Source organism: Rhizopus delemar, genomic scaffold (assembly GCF_000149305.1).
Source record: "Rhizopus delemar RA 99-880 supercont3.14 genomic scaffold, whole genome shotgun sequence".
NCBI lineage: Eukaryota > Fungi > Mucoromycota > Mucoromycetes > Mucorales > Rhizopodaceae > Rhizopus > Rhizopus delemar.
Genome location: NW_027137840.1, coordinates 510699 through 536632, shown reverse-complemented (window position 1 = coordinate 536632; position 25934 = coordinate 510699). Strand labels below are relative to the sequence as shown.

Genomic DNA, 25934 nt, shown 5'->3' with positions numbered 1-25934 from the left:
TTCATACAACAATGCAACAAAATTTGGCAGCATTTGACTTTTCTCTCTCCAACTAGTTCAAATCCAAGAACATACAAACAAACACGTATGAATACAGATAAATCCAGAAAAATACAAAAAAAATATAGAATATCCACAAAATCATCAAAAACAGCATATAATCAGAAAAACCAAAAACATACAGTGGGTGGACTAATTGTCCCAGTGGGGTAATGAGGAAGATAACTGACATATTTATTATCCGTTTGAAACAATATTAAGAAGTTTTTTATCTACCTTAACAAAAATGATTCATTGTTTTATTTACAACTGATTTGTTAATGCTATAACATCATCGTTTATTTTTTCAAGTTATTCTGGAGAGTTTTTTAATTTTTCTATTTCATTTGATATTTTATTTAATTCTAAAAAAGCTTTTTTAGGATTATTTCTTTTTAAAATGTTATTTATTTTACCTACTAGTTTAACATAAACCAATAAATGCTCAAAAAGTTTTTCATAATTATTTATAATTTCTTTTTTAAGTATATCTCTTGAATAATTTAGGTTATTAATATTATTTTGAATATTGTTTGTTTTAACTTTTTTTACCTTTTTATCAGATATATCTTCACATCCCGTTCCATCACTAGAAGTTTCTAGTTCGTCAATTTCTGATTCATTTCCATCAATATTATATTCAATTATATCTGTATTATCACAATTATCACATATATCTATTATAGTTATTTCATCAGCAAATTCATTATTGCATTTCACACAATTTCGAACATAATTAACACATAATCTACAATAACTATCCTTTCTATCTACTTCAAAAATACAATTTTTATTCTTGCATTTAAAAAAGTTATTATTTTCCATATATAATTCATTATTATCTTGATTTTTTTTACTATTATTTTTTGAACAATTACTATTGTATAAAGTACTTTCATTGGAATGTTCATTAAAACAATTTTTATTTTCAGAATTTATGTTAGTATTAATGTCTAAATTTTTTACTTTTTTATTTTTTCTTGATACAGAGTTATTTCTTCTTCTTTTAACTTTATACTTAAAGAAATAGGGAATATTATCTTTCATAAATTTTATTTCAAATGACTTTATGTCATTATTGTATACTATATGTAATTTTTCTATATTAAAGCTTTCTATTATTTTGATAATATAACATCTTTTTATATTTTTTAAAAAACAATCCTTTTCTATTAATTCTTCAAAGTTTTCCATTTTGTTAAATGGTTGATGTATTTATTTTTTATATTATTAAAATTCAATTTTATAATTAATCTTTGAGAAATTGTTTCCATATATTATATTCTTTATTTTTTTTTCTCCATTGATATTCTTTAAGATGTAATACTATATTTCTTTTATTTCTATTTCTAGGAGGCATACTTTGCTTTAAACCATTCCATGTACCTTCAATGGTATTTGTATGAACATTAGTTTCAGGGTCTTTAAAATACTTCTTATGATTTACAGTTTTATGCTTATATCCGATATTTTTCAAGTTATTGTAACCTTTCCAACAGTCAGTATATATAGTAGTTCCTTTTTTAACATATTTTCTAATAATCTCATTTATATTCTCAATATTTCGTTCTTCTATAGGTAAAAGAAACATTTTCTTATTTTCATTTTTAATTTTATTTTTTAATCTGCTTCTTTGTATACCTCCAATAACCCATACACCTTCTACTTTATGTCCTTTGTTATACTTTCTTTTGGCTATTTTAGATTCATCTATTTCTACTATCTCATTCCTACCTCCAATCTTTCTATTTTTATTATATATTTGTTTATCTTTCAAATAATTTCTAAATAATCTATTATATTTCGTAATTGTTTTTCTATCTATTTCTAAGCTTGATGATAAAATAGTTGAAGGAGTTTTTTTTAAAAATTCATATAACAAATGTACTTGTATATTTATTGGTAACTTCAATTTACTAAAAATTGTTCCTTTAAATGGCGAAATAGCTTTTCTACATTTATAATTTTTGCATTTAAATAACTTTTCTTTAACATATAATTTCATATCATAATTACATTCTTTACATTTATCATATTTATTTATATAATTGTTTTCAATTAAGTATAATATAGCATTTTCTTCATTATCAAAGACATGTTTTAAGTTTCTATAAGGTTCTATAAACATATCTTGGAATTTAACAATTTTCTAAAATTAATTAAATGTTATATTTTATTTTTAATAGAAATTCATTTTTATCCATTTCATACATTTTATTTCTGTCAGCTATAATACCATACATCCGTCCCAGTGTTTTCAACTTTTTTTACTTTTCGACTCCATTACTCAACCAATTTTTAGGCTATGTGGCTAGCTCTATGCTCATTAGGAAGGTCGCAGTCCGTACTACATCATATCAAAAACTCGGATTTCGGAGATTACGCAGTCTGAGTTAATCAGCAATAGAAAAAAACCACCGCACTGGGACAATTTTTCCGCTACCCGCTTATTTTGCAATCCATTCCAAACATCGCTTTCTTATCAATCATAAATCACCGGAATTTGCATACCAACCTTATCTATGACAATCTATGACTCGTACAGTAAGGGACAAAATCAGTCCGTTTTTTGGTTTTTTCGCAATGCCACGCCGGGAAATATACTTAGAACTCCGCTTTGCTGACGAAAAATTTACCTCTTTTTTCAACAAATCTGACAATACCTGTCGGGATTGGTATTTTTTAGTTTCCGACATGTTATAAGAAGATATATTGAAAATAACGGATTTTTATTTCTTTGAATTTTAATTAGTACTTGGTATCACGGCCCTTACGCTGGATTACGTCCTGAACTTGAAGGGGCATGGAGTGAATAAGGTTTCTACAGTACTCTGTAGTTGCTAGGTCATACCAAAGCTTCGAAACCCGGTCAAAAAATGCTTGATCAGCCTCAATCACGGAAGGGGGTGGTCTTGTCATCTGTTCCCTCTTTTTAAGCATGGTCCATGCATTTTCAATTGAGTTAAGGTCAGGAGAGTATGCTAGCCAACTCAGGAGATTAACCTTGTTCTTTTGGAACCATTTTGAAGGAGCTGAAGCACAATGGATGCTTGCATTATCTTGTTGAAAGATCATGTCACTACTTTGCAGGCCATAGTACTTCAATGTTTCCTTGTATTCCTCCTCAAGTACTGACGTGTATAGCTCACCATTTACATTACTTTGTAGCCAGGACATGTAGCCCTTCCATGTATAGTTATGCAACTCCAAAGCGTAATCCCGCCTCCTCCATAAGCATGTTTCTTCTTGTAGTGATGGTCTCGGTAAGGTGCATTATCCTCTTTCCAAGCGTATTCTAGACCATTAGACCCTCTTTTTTGGATCTTTGTCTCATCAGAAAAGACAACGCGTTCCCAATCAGTCTCGGACCAGTCTTTATGAGCCTTTGCCCAATCATATCGTGCCTTTTGCCTGTCATTATTAAATGGAAGTGCCGTCTTCTTTTTAGCCGATTTTAGACCTTTGCGTTTGAAAGTACGAGTAATTGTTTTTGGATTGACTGATCGATCTGGTTTTTTAACGCCAAAGGAGGCATCAGCTGCGCTTTTAGATAAGCCTAGTCTTATGTCTCTAGCTGCTTTGGTTTCCTCCCTAGGTGTGAGTAAACGATGTCTACCCGCGCTATTTTTTGACTGCATCTTGGTTTTCCTTGAAATTCTTCGAACCATGGACTTTCCACAGCCTACTTTCTTTTGAATTACATCCCATGGAATGGAGTGGTTCAACATGTTTTCAATTTGGGCATGTTTGTCGGCATTCTTTGCTGTCCTGGCGTGTTTGGCTAATCTGAGATGAGGTAAATGGGAAAAAAGAAAAAATGTAAAAAAATTAAATGAGCTAAAATATGAGAACGCGTAAGCGTTCACTGACGTCATAAGTCATACCAAACTAAATTTCAAGTCAATCCAGTGACTGTTTCTGGAGATACGGGACCTAATGCAAAATCGGGCGTTAGCAGCAATCACGGAAAATCACTTTTTCCGCAATAACTACAGAAGAAATGCAGCTAGAAGCAATTAGGTTACACCAATATTTTTGTCTATTCTATGTGCGAATTTAATGTAAGCAAAGCGGAGCTCTAAAATTAATTCTCGGAGAGGCATTGTGAAAAAACCAAAAAACGGACTGATTTTGTCCCTTACTGTACCTTTAGTGTAAAGTATAAATAGCCTTACGTTGTCGGCTTTTTTTACAATATTTTTAGTCTCTTTTTATACTGTACTTTCTCAACTTTATCTTGCCTCAAATGACTCGTACTATCAGCAAATCTGCTCAAAATCAAATCCAATTGCTCTTGGCTAGTAACATGACATATGAACAAGTTATGGAACGCATTCCCAGGTTGAAAAATTCCACTTTAGATAGGTATGTCAACTAGTTCTTTTCAAACAGAATGAAGGCAGCCCCTGGTCGAAGAGCAACTATTGGTGAAACTACCAAGTCATACATCCGTAGACAAGTAATAAAGGGTGAATTCAAGACAGCCAAAGCAGTACATCAGTATTTGAATGGTTTGGGGTATACTATTAGCTATTATGGAGCCTTAAAGCTTCTTAAAAGTATGAACTTCAGAGCTAAAATTAAAGCCAAGAAGCCTTTGCTCAATAAGCAGCACAAGGAACGACGTTTAGCATGGGCAATTGCTCACAAGTTCTGGACAACCGATGATTGGAGGTGTATGGTGCTTAGTGATGAGACTAAGGCAATGTTTTCGGGTCAGACGGCTGCAAATATTACTGGAGTCGACCAGACGATGCATTACAGCCTCATCACTGAGATCCTACAGTAAAAGGTGGCCAAGGAAGTGTCATGGTATGGGGTTGTATCACTCACGATGGACCTGAGTATGCTTGTTGGATACATGGTAGAAGTATGAAAGCTATAAATTATGTGAATATCTTAGAAACTACCCTTATGGAAAGCTTAAAGTACTATGGATACAATCCTGAGGATATCTATTTTCAACAAGATAAAGATCCTAAGCACACTTCGAAGCTTGCTAAGCAATGGTTTGTGGATAACAACTTCAACAGTGATCATATCTATAGCTGGCCAGCCCAAAGTCCCGATTTAAAGCCTATTGAACACGTATGGCATCACCTTAAACTCAAGCTGAGTGTATATGACACTAAGGCCAAAGGTGTACATAAGTTATGGGAAAGAATTGAAAAAGAATGGAATACTTTTACAGTGGATGAGTGTAGACGATATATAGATAGCATGCCTGATCGTTGCAAAGCAGTTATTAAAGCTAAAGGGGGATATACCCGCTATTAAATAAAATTTATGTTCAAACGGAAAAATTGTCCCAGTGCGGTGGTTTTTTTCTATTGCTGATTAACTCAGACTGCGTAATCTCCGAAATCCGAGTTTTTGATATGATGTAGTACGGACTGCGACCTTCCTAATGAGCATAGAGCTAGCCACATAGCCTAAAAATTGGTTGAGTAATGGAGTCGAAAGTAAAAAAAGTTGAAACACTGGGACAATTAGTCCACCCACTGTATAAATAACTTCAATATTTCTTCTACTTTACCGACTTACTTTTGTTTCTACATAACCTTGTTTCTACTTACTTTTTTACTTACTTCATTTTACTTTTTGATTATTTCAAATAAATATCATTTAAAGTAAACCTTTTTTATTTTTCTTTTTATTTTACTTAACATCAAGAACAGGAAGTCCCTTGAAGCATATACACTTCATTGTAATCCCTTTTATATTATCTTTTTATTTTACTTTACTCAAAACAGTTTGACCTGTTTAACAAGATCTGGTGGTCACTTATTACAAGCGATCTTACAATGGTCGTCAAAATTGGTCGCATGTTTTCATATTTTGCCTATACAAACTACCTTCTACTTCATTTCTCCGCTTATTACAATAATGTATACACCATTCGAAAGAGCAAACTCTGGAGAGTTAGGTGGTAGCGCAAACAACGCCGTAGAGCAAATATATTGGTAATAATGGGCCCTCAAATTCCGACGGTACATGCAACCAATTTTGACGGCGTTTATAAGTCAACATTTTTACACAATTTATTTAAAAAAATCAATACTTAGTCCAACGACCTTTTGCTTTAATGACAGCAGCACACCTTTTCGGCATACTTTCGATGGATTTCTGGCATTCTTTCTTAGAAATGGCATACCAGATCTGACCTATACGCTCCCATAGCTCATGCATACTACTTGGTGGTGCCTTATAGCTATAAAATAGCTCTCTCTTTAAGTGTGCCTACATGTTCTCTATGGGGTTTAAATCCGGGGACTGAGGAGGCCATTCCAATGCTTCAAATGGCTGCTGGTTGATACATTATTTCACTACCTTTGATGTATGCTTCGGATCGTTGTCCTGCTGTAACACTGTTATGTTCTGGTAAAGTAAAAGAAATAACAAAGATAAACCAAAAGAATACTTTTTGAGACTGAACTTTATTTAAGACAATCTTAATCGTTAAAAAGAAAACATTACAAAGTCTACTATTTATATTCTTCTATCAATTGGCGGGTAAATGAGTAGTTATGAGCGTAGATCCAATCATTGACACGTTTGATTGAAGAATGATCACTGAATCGATTATGAAAATTTTTAATTCGTTGTTTTTATAGATCTTATTGTTCTTTAACTGATCTGGGAGAGTTGTCCCGTCTTCATTGAGAGGAAAGATATACTTATATGAAATGCCTCCAGTCAGATCAAAGTTGACTAGGTACCTGATCTATTATTATTCATTTACAGAAATGATGAATAATAAAGATCATGACTTATTTAGTGTTCATGTTTACTTTATAGAATGAATCTAATAGTGATAGTTTTATATAGAAAGAAGAAGAATATATTTTATTTAATAAAGATTTAAATTATTATCTTTTATCAATTTTAATATACTTCTTTTAGTTGTGATTATTCAATGTCCGTTAGATCAGACTCTGTTCTACAACAGTATTCACTGAAAATCTACAGATAATACTACCCCACCAGTCATCACTTTCTTTCCCTAATAGAACTGAGGCTTGTCAATACATTGATTCAATACACCAACAACTATGTGACACTATTTACGACAGCCTGGATAAGATTTGTGGTAGACGCTCACCACCAACGGATGAATGGCTTAAGGATTTTTGGACAACTGAAATGACAGCCGCTTTTAACCGTAAAGAATATTATTACAAAAAGTGGAGGAAAGCACATGGTCTCAATGCACTACGATTATGGGTAGCACATCAGGAAGCTCAAGCGAAATTACGTCAACTCATTCTAAAAAGACGTCGCGAAACTTGGCGCTGTTTCTGTGACCAAATGTCCCAGGGAAACTACTCCAAGACAATCGCTAAATTCAGCCGGATCAGAAAAAACAGAACTATCAAGCCCACCTTTTCTCATATAGAGGGACCAAAGCGTGCTGCTGATGTAATGGCGCAACACCTTCAACGCACTTTTGCTGGTGATTTACGATCTCACTTTACTGAATCGACGCCATCCATCAGCCATAATGAGCCATTTGATACAGACACATGTCCTTTTACTATCGAAACAGTTAATGATGCAATTGCACATCTACCCCGACGGAAAGCACCCGGTGTAGACCATCTTACTATAGAAACAATCCTACCTATCACTGATCGTTTAACACCAATTCTGGTGTACCTGTTTCAACTTTGCTGGCGATGGAGCTACACCCCTCTGTCATGGAGAGTCGCTCAGGTCCTTTCCATATATAAAAAAGGCCCTGTAACTGATCCAGGAAACTTCCGTCCGATTAGCTTAACCTCTATTTTCAGAAAAATCGTAGAAAAATGTCTATATCCTGAACTAGTCGATCAAAGCCCTACACTTGATATTGCACAGGGCGGTTTCCGTGTAGCCCGCAGTACACTTGATCAAGCACTGTCCCTCGTTGAAATATGTTTTATTCTACGCAAGCACCATAGGGTCACTCCAACTCTAGCGTTCTTAGACATTAAATCGGCCTATGATACTGTTGACCGTCGTCATGTTTGGCAAGCTTTAGAACAAAGTCTTGAACCGGCACTACTCAACTTGCTTAAAAACCTTTTTAATGATGTCCAGATTGAAGTCCTCCTGGGGAATGCTAAATCTTCCCGATTCTTACCTGCTACTGGTGTATTGCAGGGTTCGATTCTGTCTCCTTTCCTATACTCAATCTACATTAACCAATTGCCAAATCTTCTACGAGAGCACTCCCTTGCTGATGGTTCTCAGACTAATCCTATTGAATTTGCTTTATCAATCAACTGTCTCCTGTACGCTGATGATGTGGTACTAATAGCGTCACCTCAACATCTAACGACGCTCCTACAAAAATGTGAAGACCATAGCTATCAATTAGGTTTTCGTTGGAACCCCCTCAAATGCGCAATACTGTCCCCCTCCTCTGACGCTCAAGACTATGCTATCTATGGGATTACACTTCCACGTCAAGATTCATTCAGTTATCTAGGCATTCCGATCAGTCCTGGGGGATACCTTAACACAAAGGAACTTATCCAAAATAATATCAATAAAGCACTGAAGACCATGAACCAAATGACAGCCATTGGTGTGAACCCTACTGGGTCTGATAAACTCACCTCCACGCGGTTTTATTCCCAAATTGTTCGTCCACAACTTGAATACGGTCTTGCCATCAGTGCGGTGAAATCCAGGGAACTTCAGAAGATAGAATCTTGCCAAAACCAATGTCTACGTCGAATATTTGGGGGCACTTCACGCTCGTCCATCAAGGTCATGCTACACCTAGTAAATCAACCAACAATGAAAGAGCGTATCCACATCTTACAAGCCAAATTCTTGCTTCGAACTATTGATACACCTGATGATACTCTTATGTTTAGACTACTTCCTTACATTCGAACGTCAACAAGCCACTCACAATGGTACAAGCTCACTACTTCCCCGCTATGGAGGCTCTGCGCTGAAACCGATCCTGATCAACTTGATCGACGCAAGTTCAAAGCAATCCGTAAAGATTACCTACAAGAATCTTTTGAAAACCGCTGTGCAGATACTAACTCTATCCTTCTCTCCGCTTGCCGCCCTCAATTAATCGTGGATCCCATCCTCTGGCTACCGATGTCATACATTGAACGTAGCCGATTGATTCGTTGGCGTATGGGCTGGTTGCCTGGTGGCCGTCCCAAACCATGTATCTACCATCCTCATGACCTGCTCACTCGATCGCATGCTATTGCCTGTCTAAATATGCATCATCGGCTTCTTATGCCAAGCACTGTCTCTGACCCTTTATCTTATCTCCTCAATCTCCTGCCTACTTCAAGGAAGAAACCTACTATACAACGTCGATCAAAATATTCAGCATAGTTTATTCGATGGCCGATCATTTGCCAAATCCTACATGAACTTGACTACCTCCACCATGACAAAACCGCTCCTGAAATTCCACCTCCGGGTACTAAACTATTCCATTGGCTCAGCTCTACTTAATTTCGTATCGTTTGTTACCGTATCTTCTTCATCTTCCCATCTTTATCCTTTTTCCCTTTTTGACTATCAAAAAGGTTTTTTAGCTCTTTAACCATCTCTTGATCTGACCCGGGCAATACAATAATTTCCATTATTATGTGCTCAATTGGGTTATTTTAATTCTCAGATAAATAAAATATTCTTTAATCGTATATTATATAGATTAATAATATAAAACTTACAGAAAAAAAAAATCCGAGCCTTTTAACACAAAAAAAAAAAAAATAAAAAACAAAATGGAAAGACTCTTTTTAAAATAAACTATGTTGCTAACTTTCAAACCATCAACATTGCAATATTAAGTTGTAGTTTGATTAAATGGATTCCCTCACTTGTCTTAAAAGCTAATAAAGATATTACATAAAAGCTTATTCCCTAGATTTCCAAGCCCCACTTCCTTTTTTTATTTTAAATTGAATTTTAATATTTGCATATATCTCAAAAGCACTTTATTTTTTCAACGACCTGAATTGTTTTTCAAAACTACCCCAAGTGATTTTTCTTTTTTCACTCAGTAGTAATTTCCCAGAAGTAATTTAAATAGAAGCAAGTTTCCAATTGACAAAGTTTCCCTTTATTCAGCCTCTCTCTCTCTCTCTCTCTCTCTTTTTTTTTTTTTTTTTTTTTTTTTTTTTTTTTTTTTTTTTTTTTTTTTTAATATACAAGATAATCTCAGGATTTGTCAAAGATAAGTAACTCTTGTGGTTTTGTTGTCATTTGAAGGCAGCCTGCTTGTCATTCTGTTTCAGAATATGTTATACTCTATTAGCTTTATAGCCTTTGCCTCTTCAATGTTCACAATAAAATGCTACTTATCTATTCCAGAGTACCTTTTATTCCATAGCCTCTGAATAAAGTACGTCAAAAAATTACTACCCAACTGCTGTTGTATTTTTCTTAATAATATCCTTCATGTCGTATGAGATCACCCAAAAGACCCTTAAACTAATAATTTGACATTATAATTTATGTAGCACTTTGTGTTATGTACGATGAACAGCCTACACGATTTAAACCACATTATTATATTTTAAGATGTAGTTTGTACTGAATCGAGTCTCTCTTTCGTTCTTACACAATAAAGAGGTTCAAAGGACCTATCGATTGTTTGGCTTGCTGTTAATTTCATTAGTTAAGAGAAAAAGTATGGCTATTCCACAACTATAATCATTATTTTTTATTTATTTTAGAATCAGGTGTTAAAAAGCATAAAAAAGGATATTAAATAAAGCACAGTAGAATCTCTTTATTGTTTGGATTGTCATTGATACTTTCTTGAAAAGGTAGACTATCATCAGTTGTGATTCTTCTTTTTTGTCTTCTTTTTTGACTTGCTCTTTCCCGAATGATTGGATTCCATTTTGTCTCCTTCTTCTTCTTCGTCTTCTTCAGCAGAATGTGGTGGTGGTGGATCAATCATCTTTCGTTGGAGAATACTTTTTGCACGTTTGATGGTATCCTGGTCATACTTGTCACTGTTCAATATGTCAGAGACAAATGGGTATATATCTTTACAAAGTCCTTTCCAATGTTCCAACTTGATTTCATCACACGTTAATTGCACTATAGATAATCTGTTAATGTCAGATGAAAGCAGCTAATTTATTACCATTGGAAGACAAGTTATCGATGGCTCGTATTACATGACGTATTTCATCTGTTGTTACATTGGATGATTGACACATGGCTAATAATGTTGGTAATATATTATACATGCGTGAACCACTAACATCATTATTCAACATAACCTGGCAGTTTTCCTCTAATCAAAACACATGTTAGAATTCACAAATGACTTTCTTAAAATTTACCGTAAAGTGCAAGGTTTGCTAAACAACGTGCAACATGTTTGTGTATTTCTGCATGAGAAGGAAATATAGCAGGTACATTACAAATATACAATAATAGATGAGGTTGAGACATAAGATTAATTTGAGATTCATCTAATTAATTCAAGTCAATATAATCATATGGTTGTCTATCTCTTTGATTACTGTTTGTAGCAAAGTTAGCCTAAAATTAAATAAGCAAAATGATAGGACAATAACTTTTATTATTATCATTGTTTATTTATTTACCAGTGCACAGCAAGCATGCGATACGGCAGTCGCATCCGCAGTCGATTCACTTGATTTTTCTTCAGACGGTAAGTAATAAGCAAGATCTTCTAATCGGCTCTGGTGATTGAGTGTTCCTTCATGATCCGATAAAGGCAAACGAGCAATGATTGAAATCAATGCACGAGAGCCATCACCACTCAATAAGATGGGTTTATATTTATCTAATACAATAAGTTCATGCATTTATACTTGTTCATTTAATTACCATTTCGTAACGACAAATAAGCAATTGTCTTCGCTGTATATTTTCTTACTTCACTATTGGTTGATCTTAATAAATGAGCTAGCTTGTCCGATGTCTGAATCATTCCAATGATACTGCTTTGAAGTGGCACATGAGAACTAACGGCTGAGATGGACTTTGCAGATAGGTTTTGAATAATGATCACCCTCTCATTCGATTGATTTTCTTCTCCTTTGACTTTTAATAAATCAACATGGAATGCGGCCAAGATCAATAAAATTTCGAGTATGCCTTCCTCAATGATATCCTTTTTACTGAGAATACCTGCCTTGGATAATTGATAAAGTACATCAGTACAATTAATCAAAATTTCCAGAGCCAAGTTTTGTAAATTATTATTGTCATCAACAGAATTTGTACTATTTGTACTAGCGCTTGTGAAGGATGGTGCGGATTCTTTTTCATGCGTTGTCTGGATATAACTGCGGATTAAAGAAAGTAAGGCGGGTAAAGCCCACTTGGTGATGATGACAGGTCGTATAGACTCTGAAGAGAATGGTTAATAAAGAATTAGTAACAAAACAAATTGTACCTTTTTGTGCCAAAGTAGCCAAGACAGTTGTAGTAAGATGGTGTAGGGTAATATTTTTCGACGTCTTACATACCCAAATAAGAGCATCTATACTTCCATAGACAACCATATTATGCAAATATTTTTCTATTTCATATAAGTATTCATATTCATTCCTCAACTCAAATTCTTTACCATCATCCTTTTCTGCAAGTTCAAGTAGTCCTCTTACACCATGTATCTATTAAGAATATTCATTAAATAAAGTAAAAGGAGAAGAATAGGAAACAAACTTGTGTAGAAACACCGTGGTCTTGATCAATAGTATAAGTAACAAGATAAGCTACTTCAAAACAGCTATTACATACTCGAACCGCTTTTGTTCCATATCCCAACTGCGGTAAAGGTACACTGCGAGAGGAACATTCATGACAAAATATATTTCCACTATGGACCGAAATAGTTGAGTTCCTTTTATTATTCATTAACTTATTGTCATTACCAGTTTCTACAATGATGCTATAATAGAAAGAATAAGTTTTTTTTGGTAAAAAGTGAACAAAAAAGGAGGATTAGTTGTTCATTTTACCCTTCTTCTCAAAGGTCCAAAAGGATTATTACAAGAATAACAACTCGACACATCAACATCATTCACCCAAGTGGGTCGAGGTAATAAAAAAGTTAATCTGTCGTCATACGTTTGCATTGTATTTTATTATTTGAACACAAAAGAAAAATTAAAAAAAAAAAATAAAAAAGAAAAGAAAAAGGTACGACTTTGTTATCATGCATCCTCTTCTCTTCTCTTCTATGGCTGAACAATGTAGGTCACAAGTGTGTGTGAAGTTAGAAAAACGGAGTTTGGAATGTGAATTGTTTTTATTCTTCTGTTAAAGAGCCCAGTGTGGTATCATCTTGCTCTTGCTCTTTCTCTTCCACTTGCTCTTCCACTTGCTCTTCCACTTGCTCTTCCACTTGCTCTTGCTCTTTCTCTTCCACTTGCTCTTCCACTTGCTCTTTCACTTGCTCTTCCACTTGCTCTTCCACTTGCTCTTTCACTTGCTCTTTCACTTGCTCTTTCACTTGCTCTTGCTCTTTATCTTTCTCTTTATCTTGTTCTTTCTCATTATCTTTCTCTTGTTCTTGTTCTTGCTCTTTATCATCATCATCATCATCATCTTCTTCTTCTTCTTCTTCTTCACTACCACTTTCAATAGTGTTATTTAACCTTCCATACACTAAATAGACAATGTACCTTTGCTCTTTTAAAAATTTAGGATTGACTACTGCACCAGGAAAGGTATAAAGTCCGTTTCTCCAAAACTTCCATGTTTTTTCACTAGATACACTTTCCTTATTCAGCACACTTCCACCAGGCAACTTGGGATGCTTGAGGTCCCACTGAAGCATACGGCAAATCTCAGGGACAATGATGTCACAGTCACCAAGTAATTGTATGTCAAACGTCATATGAGTGATTGGTGTACGATTGATTAATATTTGAGGGATGCTGTGAGGTATTTGCTGCATAATTTCAGACACAGGAGAGACCTTCAACGATGATCCCATTACAATTAATAAGTCTACATGTTCTGTATCAAGTGCAAGTAAATTATCGAATTCTAATGGTAGCCTTTCTCCAAAGAACGTAATATCCTATATAGTCATGCTTAATAATAAAATATAAAAAATAAAAATACGCTACAGGTTTCATAATACATCCTCTATTCAATTCAACACTCTCTTCTTTCTCATCCTTTTTTTCAACCACACATCTTGGACAAGGAGGCACTTGCTGTGCCATAATAAAGCTTTCAATTTCCTTTCCATCTACTTTATATCCACACGTAACACATGAAGCAGTCGCAAAGCTACCATGGCAATTTACCACACGTTTAATATTTGCCTTGTGTTCCAATGTATCAATATTTTGTGTATAATTTCTAAGTAATTTGCCCTTCTCTTCCACAAGCTTTACAAACAAATGACTCGGACTGGGCTCATAATTGGCTGGGTAAAGTTCTTTGGCGAATGAATAAAATATTTCAGGTGTCTCTCTAAAGTATTCAATATCAAACATTTGCTGAGGGTCATCCAATTGGTATTCTTGAAGTCGACTGTAAATGCCTGTTTCTGATCGGAAATCTGGAATACCGCAAGAGACAGAAACTCCTGCACCTGTGACAATCATCACATTATTAGCCTTGCGTAGTAATTCAACCACGTCTTCTAATGTATTCACATAGTCTAATCGACGTCTCTTACGCAAGTAGCGAGTAATGACACTCTTCAGAATAGGAAGTAATTCAATATCGGATGCCAATAAGGCGGCTCTTGAGTGCTAATAGAAAAACGCGTCAAGAAATTTAAAAAAACAATTGAGTTACTTTTTAGTTACCATATAAATACCAAAGACTTCCAGCATTTTAGGTACAGGTGTAGAGGCTTGTAATATGTATTTATCCAAAAATTTCATTAAACCCATTTCGCGTACTTCCTCACGTAATTCTCCCATTTCTGTATCACTAAAACTAGCCCAGGCTTATATATTATAACTTTATAAATTATTATATATAAATAAGTTTCCCCCCTCCTCCCCCTTCTCAACAGCTGTTTGTTACCTTTTTGTACATCTTCTTCATCTACATTATCCACATCTACTAAACTATCATCGTCTCTAAAAAGTGCTGGATGGGCTAATAAGCTTTCAATGCTATCCGCGTCACTATCCTCCTCTTCTTCTTGACCCTCAACCCAATCTTGATCCGATTCTTCATTATATTCTTCTTCTACTTCAACTTGCTCTATTCAAAAGGTTCATTTCAGTGACCTCCACACAAAAATTATTGTTGATTACCTTGAATCACTTTTGATTTCTTTGCGACATGGTTGGCTTCGTCTTCAATTGTTTTTTCGGTTTCTTCTTCAGAAGTTCTTTTCTTTATAGAAGTAATTTCTTGATTTTCAATATTCATCACTATACACCCTTTTAAAGTAAAAAAGCGTAGGAAAAAAAGGACAGGCGGAACAGGATTGTGACTGTGTGAACATGGGTCATTTTTGAAACATTTCCTTTCTCTCTTTTCTTTCACTGTAAAGGCTTTGTAGTCTAACGATAGTTTGACATTATATCTATACAATGTACATCATATGCTCTCCATGCATATGTAGAAATTGATGATAAGAAAGCATGCCTAATTTAAAGTGAAGTAAATGACAGAGGAATTGCTTAGAAAAAAAAAAAGGAAGTTTAATGAATCAATCCTTTCTAAAAGTAAAAAAGAAAGAAAAGGGAAAACAAGTCTAGATAAAAGAGATAAGCAAAGTACGCAGAGTACATACTCCTTCTTTCAACTTCTCATTAGAACGTACTAAACTGCAATGAGTTAAATTACAAAAACAATTCCTTTCTTTCTTTCTTCCCTTGTTATTACAATAGTGGGTCATTTTTATCATGAGAATCAGAGCAAAACGACGAATTTATCTGTGTCCTAAACCATGAGCAATCTTTGAAACATGAAGCACTTTAAAAATTTCCTTTGCTAAGCATCCATCTGTCATTTGACTAATATGGATTAGATCTTTTCCCCCCAGAAATCCTGGTCCAAAAAAAATAAAACCGTCACATTTATTTCTAGGCGTAGCTCAATCACACAAAAAAAAAAAAAACCTTTTTTTAACTAAACTTGCACCATGGGTATCTTTGGCTTTGGATCCAGCAATAACAACACAAACGACACAATACCCACATCATCTCAAGATTTGGACGACTTGTATTCACCTACAGGCCAATCCACTAGCTTTGAAGAATCCTTTGGCCAAGAACAAGAGTATGAAAAGATGCCGGATTTCATGTCAAGCATCACTTTGGATGCCAACCGTCTTCAACCCATGTCGCTTCAAGGCCTTGACTTTTTACAAATTGAAGATGCTGCTCCTGTCGGTGCTTCTTCTGGTTTTGCTCCCTCCCGTGGTTGGTCTGACGATTTATGTTATGGAACGGGCACAGTCTATTTGGCCGGTTTGACCTTGGGTGGTGCTTATGGTATGGCTGAGGGTATCAAAAAGAGTTCAGGTGCTGCCAAGGTGCGTTTGAATACGACTTTGAATACGATTACGAGAAGAGGCCCTGGTGTAGGTAATGCGGTGGGTGTCATTGCTATGGTGTATAACGGAACAAACTCACTTTTGGACTATTCAAGAGGAACACATGACATCTTCAACAGCTTGGCTGCTGGTGGTATTGCAGGTGCTATCTTTAAATCGACCGCAGGTGTCAGAGCTGCTGGTATCTCGGCCGCTATTTGTGCGGCTGCTGCTGGTACTTGGAGTGTATTGGTTAAATCCCTTTCAGATTAAAAAAAAATTGTATAGAAATAAAAGTGTGAGGTATCTTGTTTTATTATTTTTTCTTTTTAGCATAATTAGATAATGGTATATGGTCTTCTTCACTACTGCTTTCGTTATAATAGGCGCCTGAGATATCATATAAGCGATGGTGGATCAAGTTTGTCATGCCTTCTTCTTCATCGTAATCAGATTCAAAGCTACCAGAATCATAATACCCTTCAGATTCAGAATCAACGTACGCATCCGGATTTTCTTCAAGGGCCCTTTTCTTTTCTTGCTGTCGCTTGTATTTGGATGAAAAGATGGAAGGGCGGAGATCGTCTGGATCGCGAGGTGGCCAATAATAGGGGACAGAAGGATCTGTTTGAGGAATGACGGGAAATGTTAAGCCATCGCCTGATGCACTTTGAGGCCATAACCAAAGCATTGGTTTGGGCCCCAAAACTTGACAGATGTTTTTATAAATTCCGATATCAAACGGGTACTTGATCTACACCAGACCATTTAGAACCTATCGCCTTTCTTTATGTTTCTTACCGGTTGGATTTTGCCTCTTCGTACGAGTGTCTCTACTTTTCCTCTTTCCCATGCCTCAATATTACTTTGATTTCTTAATAAACAATAAAACTGATAGCCAGACAAGATGCCCACTGCAAACAAAACGACAAACACCAATACAAAATTGATGACCATCAAAATGATGTCAGACGTACTTGGTTCAGCATCAAACTGAACACCATTTTAGCTTCCAATGCACACAAAGCATCTTTCTACGTACCTGAAAGTGTCGAATGGAATTCATGATGGACCTCACTCTGCCTATTAACAAGCATAGGTGATAGATGCATGCCAAATCGACATAGACAATAAATCGAAAAAAGTGTCCATAGTTCCCATGTCCCACACAGTTATTCACCCAGGGACAGTGATGATCCATTTTGAGTACACAACGCTTACAGTACCGACAGTGATGACTTCGAGGTGGTTTATAAGCATGGCAAGCCTTACAGTACCGAAGACCTGTGACGCCTTCTTTTTGCGCAGGCAGTACGAGAGAAGAAGGTGGTTCCTAGTATCATGACGGGTTCAATTTTGACCTATTGCCTGTTTAAATCAACTTACCCAATTAGGTGGAATCTTGCCAGGATCTGTTGTCACCGCTAAATAGTAATTATAAAAGACCATAAAGATCAATAGATTAAAAGGTACCAACAAATAGATAATCTCGCTGAATTCATAAACTCGTAAATAGACAAAGAATTGTGGAGAATACGCAATAAATAATATGAGGCATAGTACAGTAACAACAAATACTTTGCCTGGTATATATTCCAACATGAAGACGTAAAAAAAAAAAAAAAAAAAAAAAGGAGAGACAAACAGGCAATGTCATTGGGTTACACGATTTTAAAGCAATCAATTCCGATCTTTTCATTTTTCTTTCTTTCTTTTTTTTTTTTTTTTTTTTTTTATGCGGTTCATTATGGCAGAAAATAAAAGCAAAAAGCCAGCAAGTAAAAGGAGATTGTGATGAAAGATTGTGTTTTATTAAATTAGTTTGTTAGACACTGCATTCAAACAACAAAGACTCAAGGCTTGGCAGCCACTGTTAACACCCAAGACAGTTTTACCCACACTTTTTGCAGCTGGCATTGTCTTTGCTCCTTTAGGTGGTCTCTTTTTATATGGAAGTGATACAGTAAGCAGTTGGGGATGTTACAAAGTGAAAAGAAAACTGATGATGTGTATAGGTAAATGAGATCATCATTGATTATACAGATTGTTATAAACAAAACAGTTCTTTTAATTTCTTATCCACTGATTTATTTTCTTACAAATTTACTTCTGAAAACACAACGGGTAATTGCACACACACTATATACATGCAGCAGTTGTACTCATCAGTCCATAGTGGTCTATGCACCTAGTTATAAATATGAACAACCCAGCAATAGTTCAGTAGGAGGCACCTGTTCTATCCAGTTCAGTATTCCAATGCAGCTCAAGGCACCCATCTATCTTTATTATCGACTGAGCAACTTTTATCAAAACCACCGTAAATATGTAAAGAGTTTGAATTACAATCAGCTTCACGGTGATGCTATCAGCGAAGGAGAAGCCATCAGTTCTTGTTCGCCTATGGCCGTCAGTCCAGACGGAAAGATCTATTATCCTTGTGGACTGATCGCCAACTCGATGTTCAACGGTACATAGAAGCCCCTGCGAGAGACGATAGACTATTAACGAGTTGACCCTAGATACCTTTCATGTAAGCTATGTGGGCACACCCGGAGGCACCACCAATCTGTCCAGCGTGACATTTGATGAAACAGGCATCGCTTGGCCAACGGATAAAAAACGCTTGGCTCCAACCACGATGGACATCAGCCGATTAGCTCCGCCTCCCAACTGGGCTAACAAGTATCCGAACGGCTATACGGCCGATACTATCTTTAATCCACAACAAGATGAGCATTTTCAGGTTTGGATGCGAACGAGCTGGTTCCCTACTTTTAGAAAACTCTATTCGGCTTATCGAGAGGGTGTGCTTGAGCCTGGAATGTATCAAATTGATGTTGTTACAAGTAAAGTAGATTAGAAACAAGACCAAACAGGGGGGTAGGAGGGATAATGTGCTGATGTTTTGTTAGATTATGATATTACTCAATATGGAGGTACAAAATCCATTGTGCTCACAGGGACTTCCTTTTTGGGTGATCGAAATCCATTCATGGGCATGGCTTGGATCGTGATGGGTTGTGTTTGTGCGATCGTCGGTGTCTTTTTCTTGGGTTGGCATTTCTTTAAGCCAAGGTAAAGGAAATGTGGCGTTTTAAAATGATACTGATGTTGGATGATAGGAAATTGGGCGATCATGATCGTTTATCTTGGCAACAAATGGGTCATTAATAAACTTTTTTATTATAAAATAAATCGAGATAATCCAGGTATTTGGTTTGTTTGAGGACTTGTTATACCATTTGAATCTGCTTCTGAAAGAAGTGGTCCCACACTTAATTCTTTCCATGATTTCCAAAGTGCACGTACATCTCTCTTGGCTCTTTCTGAAATCACAATACAAAAGATCGCATCATATCCACCAGCTACTCAACATGAGTCACAAGACGAACCAACCGTTTATGGACTTACCTCCTGGAACACCAGCCATGACAACACCAGGGACTTGCATACAGGCCTCTAATAGCTGGGTTTGTTCTTTAGGTTCAATAGGTACATCCGATAATTCACCCATTTTTCTCAAAAGAGACCGAACACGATCGAATTCGTCATGTAAATCCAACAATTCCACAGCGACTTGACCTTCTGCTGAAGACCACTGGTAAAAGAGACGAGATGAACACAATTCGATCGTGCTTTTATATTCTTCAGGGCTTTGTTCGGATAAGCGAATCAAGTTACGGAATCTGGCTTCCACCTTTGAATTACATTCGTTCAATTCTGTCCAAAGTAAACTAGCTAAAAGTCTCTTTATATTTTTTTTTCTCTCTCTTTTTTCCTTAAAAATACCTTCTTCAGGCTTAGTTTTTTTCCAATTCAATACTTTGCTAACAAGTGTAGGTGTATGACTACCCGCATCAATATCTGCTAAAACCAAATCAAATCCGGGTGGCAAGTTGAATGGAACCACTTGATTATCCCATCTACATGCAAATATGAGATATACACTTCTTCTGCCTTATTTTTTTTTTTTCATACTCTGTATTATCAACATGCAATGTATCAAGCAATAACTTTGAATCCACTTGCTCATCCTATTCCAATGGCTTCTTTAGTCTCTCTTTCTTTTTTTTTATGCTTAACGTATACCATGATAGGTTTTAAAATAGCTGGATTAAATCGTTTGTAGAGATGTGATCCCCAGACGGCCGAAGAAACATCGAATCCACTGCCTACTTTACCTTGTGCAAAGCAGTGGATAAACTGTGCGACGTTATGGATCCATCGCTTGCTCATCTCACTCGTCACATCCTCAACCATACCAAAATGAAGCAGTAAACCAGCCACGAGCGAGGTGATCAAGGCAGCTGAGCTACCAAGGCCTGTCTTGTGCACCGTGGCAAGCGTGGCATGGGTAGAACAGAAGGGATCAAGAGAAGCCAGAGCTTCTGCTGTGTTTGAAAGGTTCTTGGCCTGTAACTGAGCTGGAGGGGTTAATATCCTACGGTGGTGACCTCTTTCAACGCTACCTGGGGTCTTTGTGAATAAAAATCATTATCGCCCACAATGGTGATATCCAAACCAGTCTTGAGCACCTCTTGCACTTTTCCTACACCTTGCTTTTCAACCATCAACTGAAGCGTGAAGCTCAAGGCGGTCTCTACAAACTTGTTGGCACTGTCCAGGGTTCTAAAACACGGGGAGTGAGCGTTAGGTATTCTATGTTGATACTTGTTATTACACTGCTTTCAATTTGAAATCGTCCGTAACAACATAAGTCCAATCGGCTTGTTCAAATTGGGGTGAGTGAACAGAGATGTGGTTGGGTTTCGATTGGGCTTGGATGATGGTATAAAAACGACTTGATGTACTCACAACACAGCCCCAAAAAGCTTGTTCAAGTACCAAATAGCCTCCAGTCACTAAGACTTTGCCAGGTGCAGATGTGATGGTGCAAGATGTCATTAAAAAAAAAAAAAGAAAAAGAGAGACCCTCATCGCGTAACTTTTTATAAAAAGATGTGCTGAGATTAAACCATGTCAAGTTTGTGCAGTAGACAGAACAAGGATCATCCTCTTTATGCAGTGTTGTGTAGCCTTCTCCTTTTTTTTTTACAAAAAAAAAAAAAAAAAAACGTATCCTTAGACTGTACTCACTGTTCACTCTAAGGTGAATTCTGAAATGAATGCAAAAAAAATCCCATGTGTCCATGTTCATTGTAAAAATGGTTGCAAAGTAGGGGTGTGCCAGTTTGCAAGTACAGAAAGACGATAGTAGATGCAACCCATCGATACAAACAAAAGATCGGATGTCTGAATTCTAATAGCAGTCGATGCCTTTTTTTTTGAATTGATAGTCCACATGAAGACAGTTGAGAGAGAATCATGAACAGCGAGTCCGTTTGTTTTCTGTTCTTTGTGATCCAGATTGCCTTCCCTTTCACTAGGCCATATTCTCTTGCGAGCAACAGGGCGAGTTTGAAGAATGGCAATGTAAAGCAAGGGAAAATCTTGGACGAACTTCATACGCCTTTTCAAATAGTCTATCCTTGAGTCCATTGGATAACTGACAGCCAGGGAGAAACAAAGCATGTGAACTGAAAGCACTTGAGGGGATACAATCACCTAGGCTTTCTTAAAGTGATGGAATGTAGGGGGTGGGTCCTGAGTCTGTGGTCGGTAGTTTGGGTATCGGTGGCCTTGGGGCATCTTAGTGTGCTGTTTTCATAGAGGTTTGTCTTGAGCAAACCAAACGTATGATTGCTTTCGAGCTGGGTCATGACATGATCTCCATCCTGCTTTGTACTTGATCTGAATGGTTTTTCTGAGACATGGAGTTGTAGCAAAAGGCATCCATAGTAGGAAAGAAGGGGTGCATCCTATGTTTACTCGAGTTGAAGGCCTTATCTATTTATCTTGAAAGATGCAATTTATCAAGAGGATAACTCAAGGCATAACACAGTTCTAAAATATAAAATGGAGTGCGAGCTTATATCAAGTGAGAATGCTCTTTGTAAGAAAACTTTCAAATTCCCTTTGTAAAACTCCAACTTAAAATACATGATCAAACATAATCCACAAAGACTGTTTGATAGAAACAGGATTGCTTGATAGGATACCTTTTTCTATGCTCACGTAGAGATGCATTTGGTTCGCTGTATTAAAAACTTGAATTGGGTCAGTTCAACATTCGATTTTTTTTTTAAATCATGAAAATTGTGGATTTGATTGATCACAAGTTGGTGCCTGTTTTACTATTGATTGGATAGAGAAGCACCTATGATTGCTGAATGACGACATCATTATGATTCGAAATAGATACATCTTTGATCTGTTGAATAAAGAACTTGGGCATAAACAATCATCGATTGAATGTGACATGACAGATTGGATGGACAGGACACCCTGTTTTTAATTCGGGTGTACATGACTCATATCAAACAAGTACAAGGGTCTATCTTTGTGACCTATTTCGTCATGTATTATTTATGCCGCCCCTACCCAATAAATAAAAGCGTAGAGGATAAAATGAAAAACTTCACATACACCTTATTTTCTTTCTCTTTTTTTTTAAAAAGAAAAAACCATGTCAAGATTATACGAGTTAACAGTCAAGACGATCACAGGCCAAGATTGGCAACTGGGTGCTTTGAAAGGAAAGGTAAAGGAGGATAGGATGGAATGAAACAAAAGCTGATGGACATCAAAGGTGGTTCTTTTTGTGAACGTGGCTTCTAAATGTGGATTTGCTAAACAATACCATGAATTGGAAAACCTGTATAGTAAATATAAAGACCAAGGGTTTGAAGTGATTGGCGTACCTTGTAATCAATTCAACAATCAAGGTAAAATCATGTACTATAACTCAATAAGCTCATGTCTGATACAAAAATATAGAACCTGGAAGTGGAGAAGGTAACATCTTGGGACATAACAGAAAGAGAAAAGAAATAAAAGACTAAACATCCACTTGGAATCATAGAAATCTTGAAGCTTGTGAAGGAAAAATACAATGTGAACTTTCCTTTACTTGAGAAACAGTAAGCATTTTAAATCATCTATTCCAAAAAGGAAACTAATGACGTGACAATAAGGGATGTCAATGGATCGAATGAATCCCCACTTTACAAGTTTTTAAAAGAATCAAAATCGGGCATACTTGGGTAAATAACGAAACTATGCTGAACTACTTTACACATTCATCCTTTCTTTTAGACTTCATGTCGTCAAATGGAATTTTGAGGTACTTGTTTCCTCCCCTAAAAAAAACCATCTTCAAAAAGCTAACTCGATTTTAGAAATTTTTGGTGGATCGTTCAGGTCATGTTGTTCACCGCTATTCTTCAATGACAGATCCTCATTCGATTGCACCTGAAATTGAAAAATTATTATAAACGGGAAAAAAAAAAATAAATTTTTTGTTTTTTTTTTTTTTTTGCTTGAATTTTTTTTTTTTTTTTTTTTCCTGCAAGATGGTTTCTAAACAAACCTTGACTGTTCTTGGCTTACAACTGACCGTGTATGGTCTTGAAGAATACAAGAATTTACCAGAAGCCTATCCTGCTTCGATCATGTTTGCTTTACACGGCCGACTTCGTAAGTTTTTGTTGATGCCATGGATCGTTCTAATGAGGACGAATAGAGAATCAGGCTTCGATGATGCCTTTATGTGAAAAGCTCTGTGGACTCAATGACCACAAAGACTTTGCCAACCGTCACTTGATCGTCGTCAGCTTTGACAGTCCGAACCATGGCAGTCGACTGGTGAACGCGGAGGCCAACGGTGGCTGGCAGGAAGGGGGAAAGACAAACGAGCGACATGCGTTGGACATGTGGAGTATGCTCTACAGCACGGCCCGTACGGTGTCTGAGCTGATGGATGTCATCGAACACTATCTCTTTGGACCCTTGGACCGTGCCCGGGTCGAGACCTGGGGCGTCGTTGGGTTCTCGATGGGTGGCCATGCTGCGTTTCTGGCGGCAGCAGAAGGTACAGAGCCTGTGATGGACGTTGACTAATCTTTTTTTCAGATCCTCGTCTCTCGGTCGCGATCCCTCTCGTCGGCACCTCGGACTTTTTGGCCTTGATGACCGACCGCCTGAAGCAAAACGGTCTGTCGGCCGAGATCGGTCTGCCCAACCATTTTTGTCAGACCGTGGCTCTCAAGACGGCCAACCTCCACGAACGGCTCAAGTCGACCCATCTGCTGATCATCAACGGACAGCAGGACCGGCTGGTCAAGGCCGAGTTCAATGAGCCCCTCGTTCATCAGTTGCACAAGATCCATCAAGGGAAAGAAGGGGTGGATTGGATGTATCGTGTGCTGCCGAACGTAGGTCATGCATGGTGCCCGGAGATGACTGAGCTCTGTGTGCATTGGACGGATCAGTGGATGTTGAAAAGAGAGAAAGGAAAGTTATAAATAAAGTGCATCCTTCCCACTGGATGTCATGTTTGTGAACACGGCCTATCCATGGTTCCAAACTGTCCTCATCCATTGATTCCCCCCCCCCTTTTTTTTTCTGAACCCTCCCTGCCTGTGAGAACCATCTCTTTACTTTTTTTTTCACTATCCATTCATCCTCCAATTTGGGATTTTTTTTTTGTGTATGAGAATTTTATTAAAGTGCCGTCTTTAGACGTACACTGTAAGAAAACAGTTAAATAGATAGAAGTGTGAAGTTAATGTGATGTCTGATTGTTGTCTCTAAATTTTTCCTGATTCAGACTTTCTTGATGTATTCTACGAACAAAATCGTCTCATTTTAGGTTAAAACACTGTAGTTATGATCAAGGTTAATAATCCTCCTGGGGTAGCCGCTTCTCGCCACAATCTTAACAACAAACCGTTTGAATTCAAAACATGGGCGCAAACAGTTAAAAACCAAAAATGAAGTGTCTCATTTCACAACAAGTCAGATGTGAATAACGTAGCTAATCTTGAAAGTCAAACAGTTTTTCTTCAAGCTATTGATAAACACTCCATCGTTATTGCCACTTCAGAATTTGAAGGCTTGAATTTTAAAGATAGAAGTCTTAACCTTGTTCTCAGAGACCAATTTCCTAAAGGCATAGGCCTTAGGGAAAGAAAAGTTGGTAGAGCCCATCAGTACATTGAGCTTAATTTTGATAATGAAGAAGGTAAGATGGAAGCATTGAATAAGGAGTTTTTGATTCTCGGTAGAAAAATCAAAGTACAAGCAACGACGGATAAAAATTCGGATGTGATCAGAATAGGGATCACCAATGTTCCTTATGAAAAGGATGACAAGTTGAAACCGTTGATGATACGGTTATTTGAGAAGTATGGGAGCATTTTGGAAATAGGATTCCATCATACAGTGGATGGTGGTTGGTGTAATGGCAGGGGGTATGTTACTCTTGTCAAGGATAGAACAAAAAATTATGAGCCTCTTACACCTCAAATTTCATCTTGGGAACAAGATCACTATTTACATATTGTCTGGAGCAATGTGA

General features: G+C 36.7%; 14 protein-coding genes across 14 annotated transcripts; 6 read left to right on the top strand and 8 right to left on the bottom strand.

Annotated features, from left to right (window-relative positions):
* Window positions 1-351: 351 nt before the first annotated feature.
* On the bottom strand, window positions 352-2323 carry RO3G_14548 (uncharacterized protein; the record flags this gene model as incomplete). The annotated part of the gene is made up of 11 exons (XM_067669132.1): window positions 352-377; window positions 456-483; window positions 592-689; window positions 897-916; window positions 1006-1049; window positions 1126-1154; window positions 1426-1527; window positions 1681-1734; window positions 1774-1784; window positions 2022-2058; window positions 2311-2323. 11 exons carry the CDS (start codon window positions 2321-2323, stop codon window positions 352-354), a joined length of 462 nt encoding a protein of 153 aa, XP_067525233.1.
* A 464-nt stretch (window positions 2324-2787) lies between these two features.
* On the bottom strand, window positions 2788-3216 carry RO3G_14547 (uncharacterized protein; the record flags this gene model as incomplete). Its single annotated transcript, XM_067669131.1, has 1 exon — window positions 2788-3216. The coding sequence occupies one exon, from the start codon at window positions 3214-3216 to the stop codon at window positions 2788-2790; it is 429 nt and encodes a 142-aa protein (XP_067525232.1).
* A 1069-nt stretch (window positions 3217-4285) lies between these two features.
* On the top strand, window positions 4286-4828 carry RO3G_14546 (uncharacterized protein; the record flags this gene model as incomplete). The annotated part of the gene is made up of 2 exons (XM_067669130.1): window positions 4286-4380; window positions 4432-4828. 2 exons carry the CDS (start codon window positions 4286-4288, stop codon window positions 4826-4828), a joined length of 492 nt encoding a protein of 163 aa, XP_067525231.1.
* A 3758-nt stretch (window positions 4829-8586) lies between these two features.
* RO3G_14545 (uncharacterized protein) lies at window positions 8587-9390 on the top strand (the record flags this gene model as incomplete). The annotated part of the gene is made up of 1 exon (XM_067669129.1): window positions 8587-9390. The coding sequence occupies one exon, from the start codon at window positions 8587-8589 to the stop codon at window positions 9388-9390; it is 804 nt and encodes a 267-aa protein (XP_067525230.1).
* Window positions 9391-10846: 1456 nt separating this feature from the next.
* On the bottom strand, window positions 10847-12557 carry RO3G_14544 (uncharacterized protein; the record flags this gene model as incomplete). The annotated part of the gene is made up of 7 exons (XM_067669128.1): window positions 10847-11115; window positions 11162-11239; window positions 11364-11495; window positions 11547-11565; window positions 11631-11833; window positions 11878-12402; window positions 12449-12557. 7 exons carry the CDS (start codon window positions 12555-12557, stop codon window positions 10847-10849), a joined length of 1335 nt encoding a protein of 444 aa, XP_067525229.1.
* Window positions 12558-13306: 749 nt separating this feature from the next.
* On the bottom strand, window positions 13307-15402 carry RO3G_14543 (uncharacterized protein; the record flags this gene model as incomplete). Its single annotated transcript, XM_067669127.1, has 5 exons — window positions 13307-14083; window positions 14133-14768; window positions 14826-14968; window positions 15049-15231; window positions 15285-15402. The coding sequence occupies 5 exons, from the start codon at window positions 15400-15402 to the stop codon at window positions 13307-13309; spliced, it is 1857 nt and encodes a 618-aa protein (XP_067525228.1).
* A 718-nt stretch (window positions 15403-16120) lies between these two features.
* RO3G_14542 (uncharacterized protein) lies at window positions 16121-16786 on the top strand (the record flags this gene model as incomplete). The annotated part of the gene is made up of 1 exon (XM_067669126.1): window positions 16121-16786. One exon carries the CDS (start codon window positions 16121-16123, stop codon window positions 16784-16786), a length of 666 nt encoding a protein of 221 aa, XP_067525227.1.
* A 153-nt stretch (window positions 16787-16939) lies between these two features.
* RO3G_14541 (uncharacterized protein) lies at window positions 16940-17714 on the bottom strand (the record flags this gene model as incomplete). The annotated part of the gene is made up of 4 exons (XM_067669125.1): window positions 16940-16974; window positions 17183-17267; window positions 17315-17506; window positions 17556-17714. 4 exons carry the CDS (start codon window positions 17712-17714, stop codon window positions 16940-16942), a joined length of 471 nt encoding a protein of 156 aa, XP_067525226.1.
* Window positions 17715-18260: 546 nt separating this feature from the next.
* On the top strand, window positions 18261-19595 carry RO3G_14540 (uncharacterized protein; the record flags this gene model as incomplete). The annotated part of the gene is made up of 6 exons (XM_067669124.1): window positions 18261-18291; window positions 18343-18476; window positions 18529-18637; window positions 18690-18983; window positions 19036-19362; window positions 19429-19595. The coding sequence occupies 6 exons, from the start codon at window positions 18261-18263 to the stop codon at window positions 19593-19595; spliced, it is 1062 nt and encodes a 353-aa protein (XP_067525225.1).
* Window positions 19596-19895: 300 nt separating this feature from the next.
* Window positions 19896-21087, bottom strand: RO3G_14539 (uncharacterized protein; the record flags this gene model as incomplete). Its single annotated transcript, XM_067669123.1, has 5 exons — window positions 19896-20254; window positions 20306-20439; window positions 20495-20550; window positions 20606-20935; window positions 20986-21087. The coding sequence occupies 5 exons, from the start codon at window positions 21085-21087 to the stop codon at window positions 19896-19898; spliced, it is 981 nt and encodes a 326-aa protein (XP_067525224.1).
* Window positions 21088-21670: 583 nt separating this feature from the next.
* On the bottom strand, window positions 21671-21982 carry RO3G_14538 (uncharacterized protein; the record flags this gene model as incomplete). The annotated part of the gene is made up of 1 exon (XM_067669122.1): window positions 21671-21982. The coding sequence occupies one exon, from the start codon at window positions 21980-21982 to the stop codon at window positions 21671-21673; it is 312 nt and encodes a 103-aa protein (XP_067525223.1).
* Window positions 21983-23042: 1060 nt separating this feature from the next.
* Window positions 23043-23850, top strand: RO3G_14537 (uncharacterized protein; the record flags this gene model as incomplete). The annotated part of the gene is made up of 7 exons (XM_067669121.1): window positions 23043-23117; window positions 23166-23301; window positions 23354-23371; window positions 23439-23496; window positions 23551-23619; window positions 23672-23699; window positions 23755-23850. 7 exons carry the CDS (start codon window positions 23043-23045, stop codon window positions 23848-23850), a joined length of 480 nt encoding a protein of 159 aa, XP_067525222.1.
* A 78-nt stretch (window positions 23851-23928) lies between these two features.
* Window positions 23929-24475, top strand: RO3G_14536 (uncharacterized protein; the record flags this gene model as incomplete). The annotated part of the gene is made up of 2 exons (XM_067669120.1): window positions 23929-24052; window positions 24099-24475. 2 exons carry the CDS (start codon window positions 23929-23931, stop codon window positions 24473-24475), a joined length of 501 nt encoding a protein of 166 aa, XP_067525221.1.
* A 981-nt stretch (window positions 24476-25456) lies between these two features.
* On the bottom strand, window positions 25457-25889 carry RO3G_14535 (uncharacterized protein; the record flags this gene model as incomplete). The annotated part of the gene is made up of 2 exons (XM_067669119.1): window positions 25457-25709; window positions 25876-25889. 2 exons carry the CDS (start codon window positions 25887-25889, stop codon window positions 25457-25459), a joined length of 267 nt encoding a protein of 88 aa, XP_067525220.1.
* Between the last annotated feature and the right edge of the window lie 45 nt (window positions 25890-25934).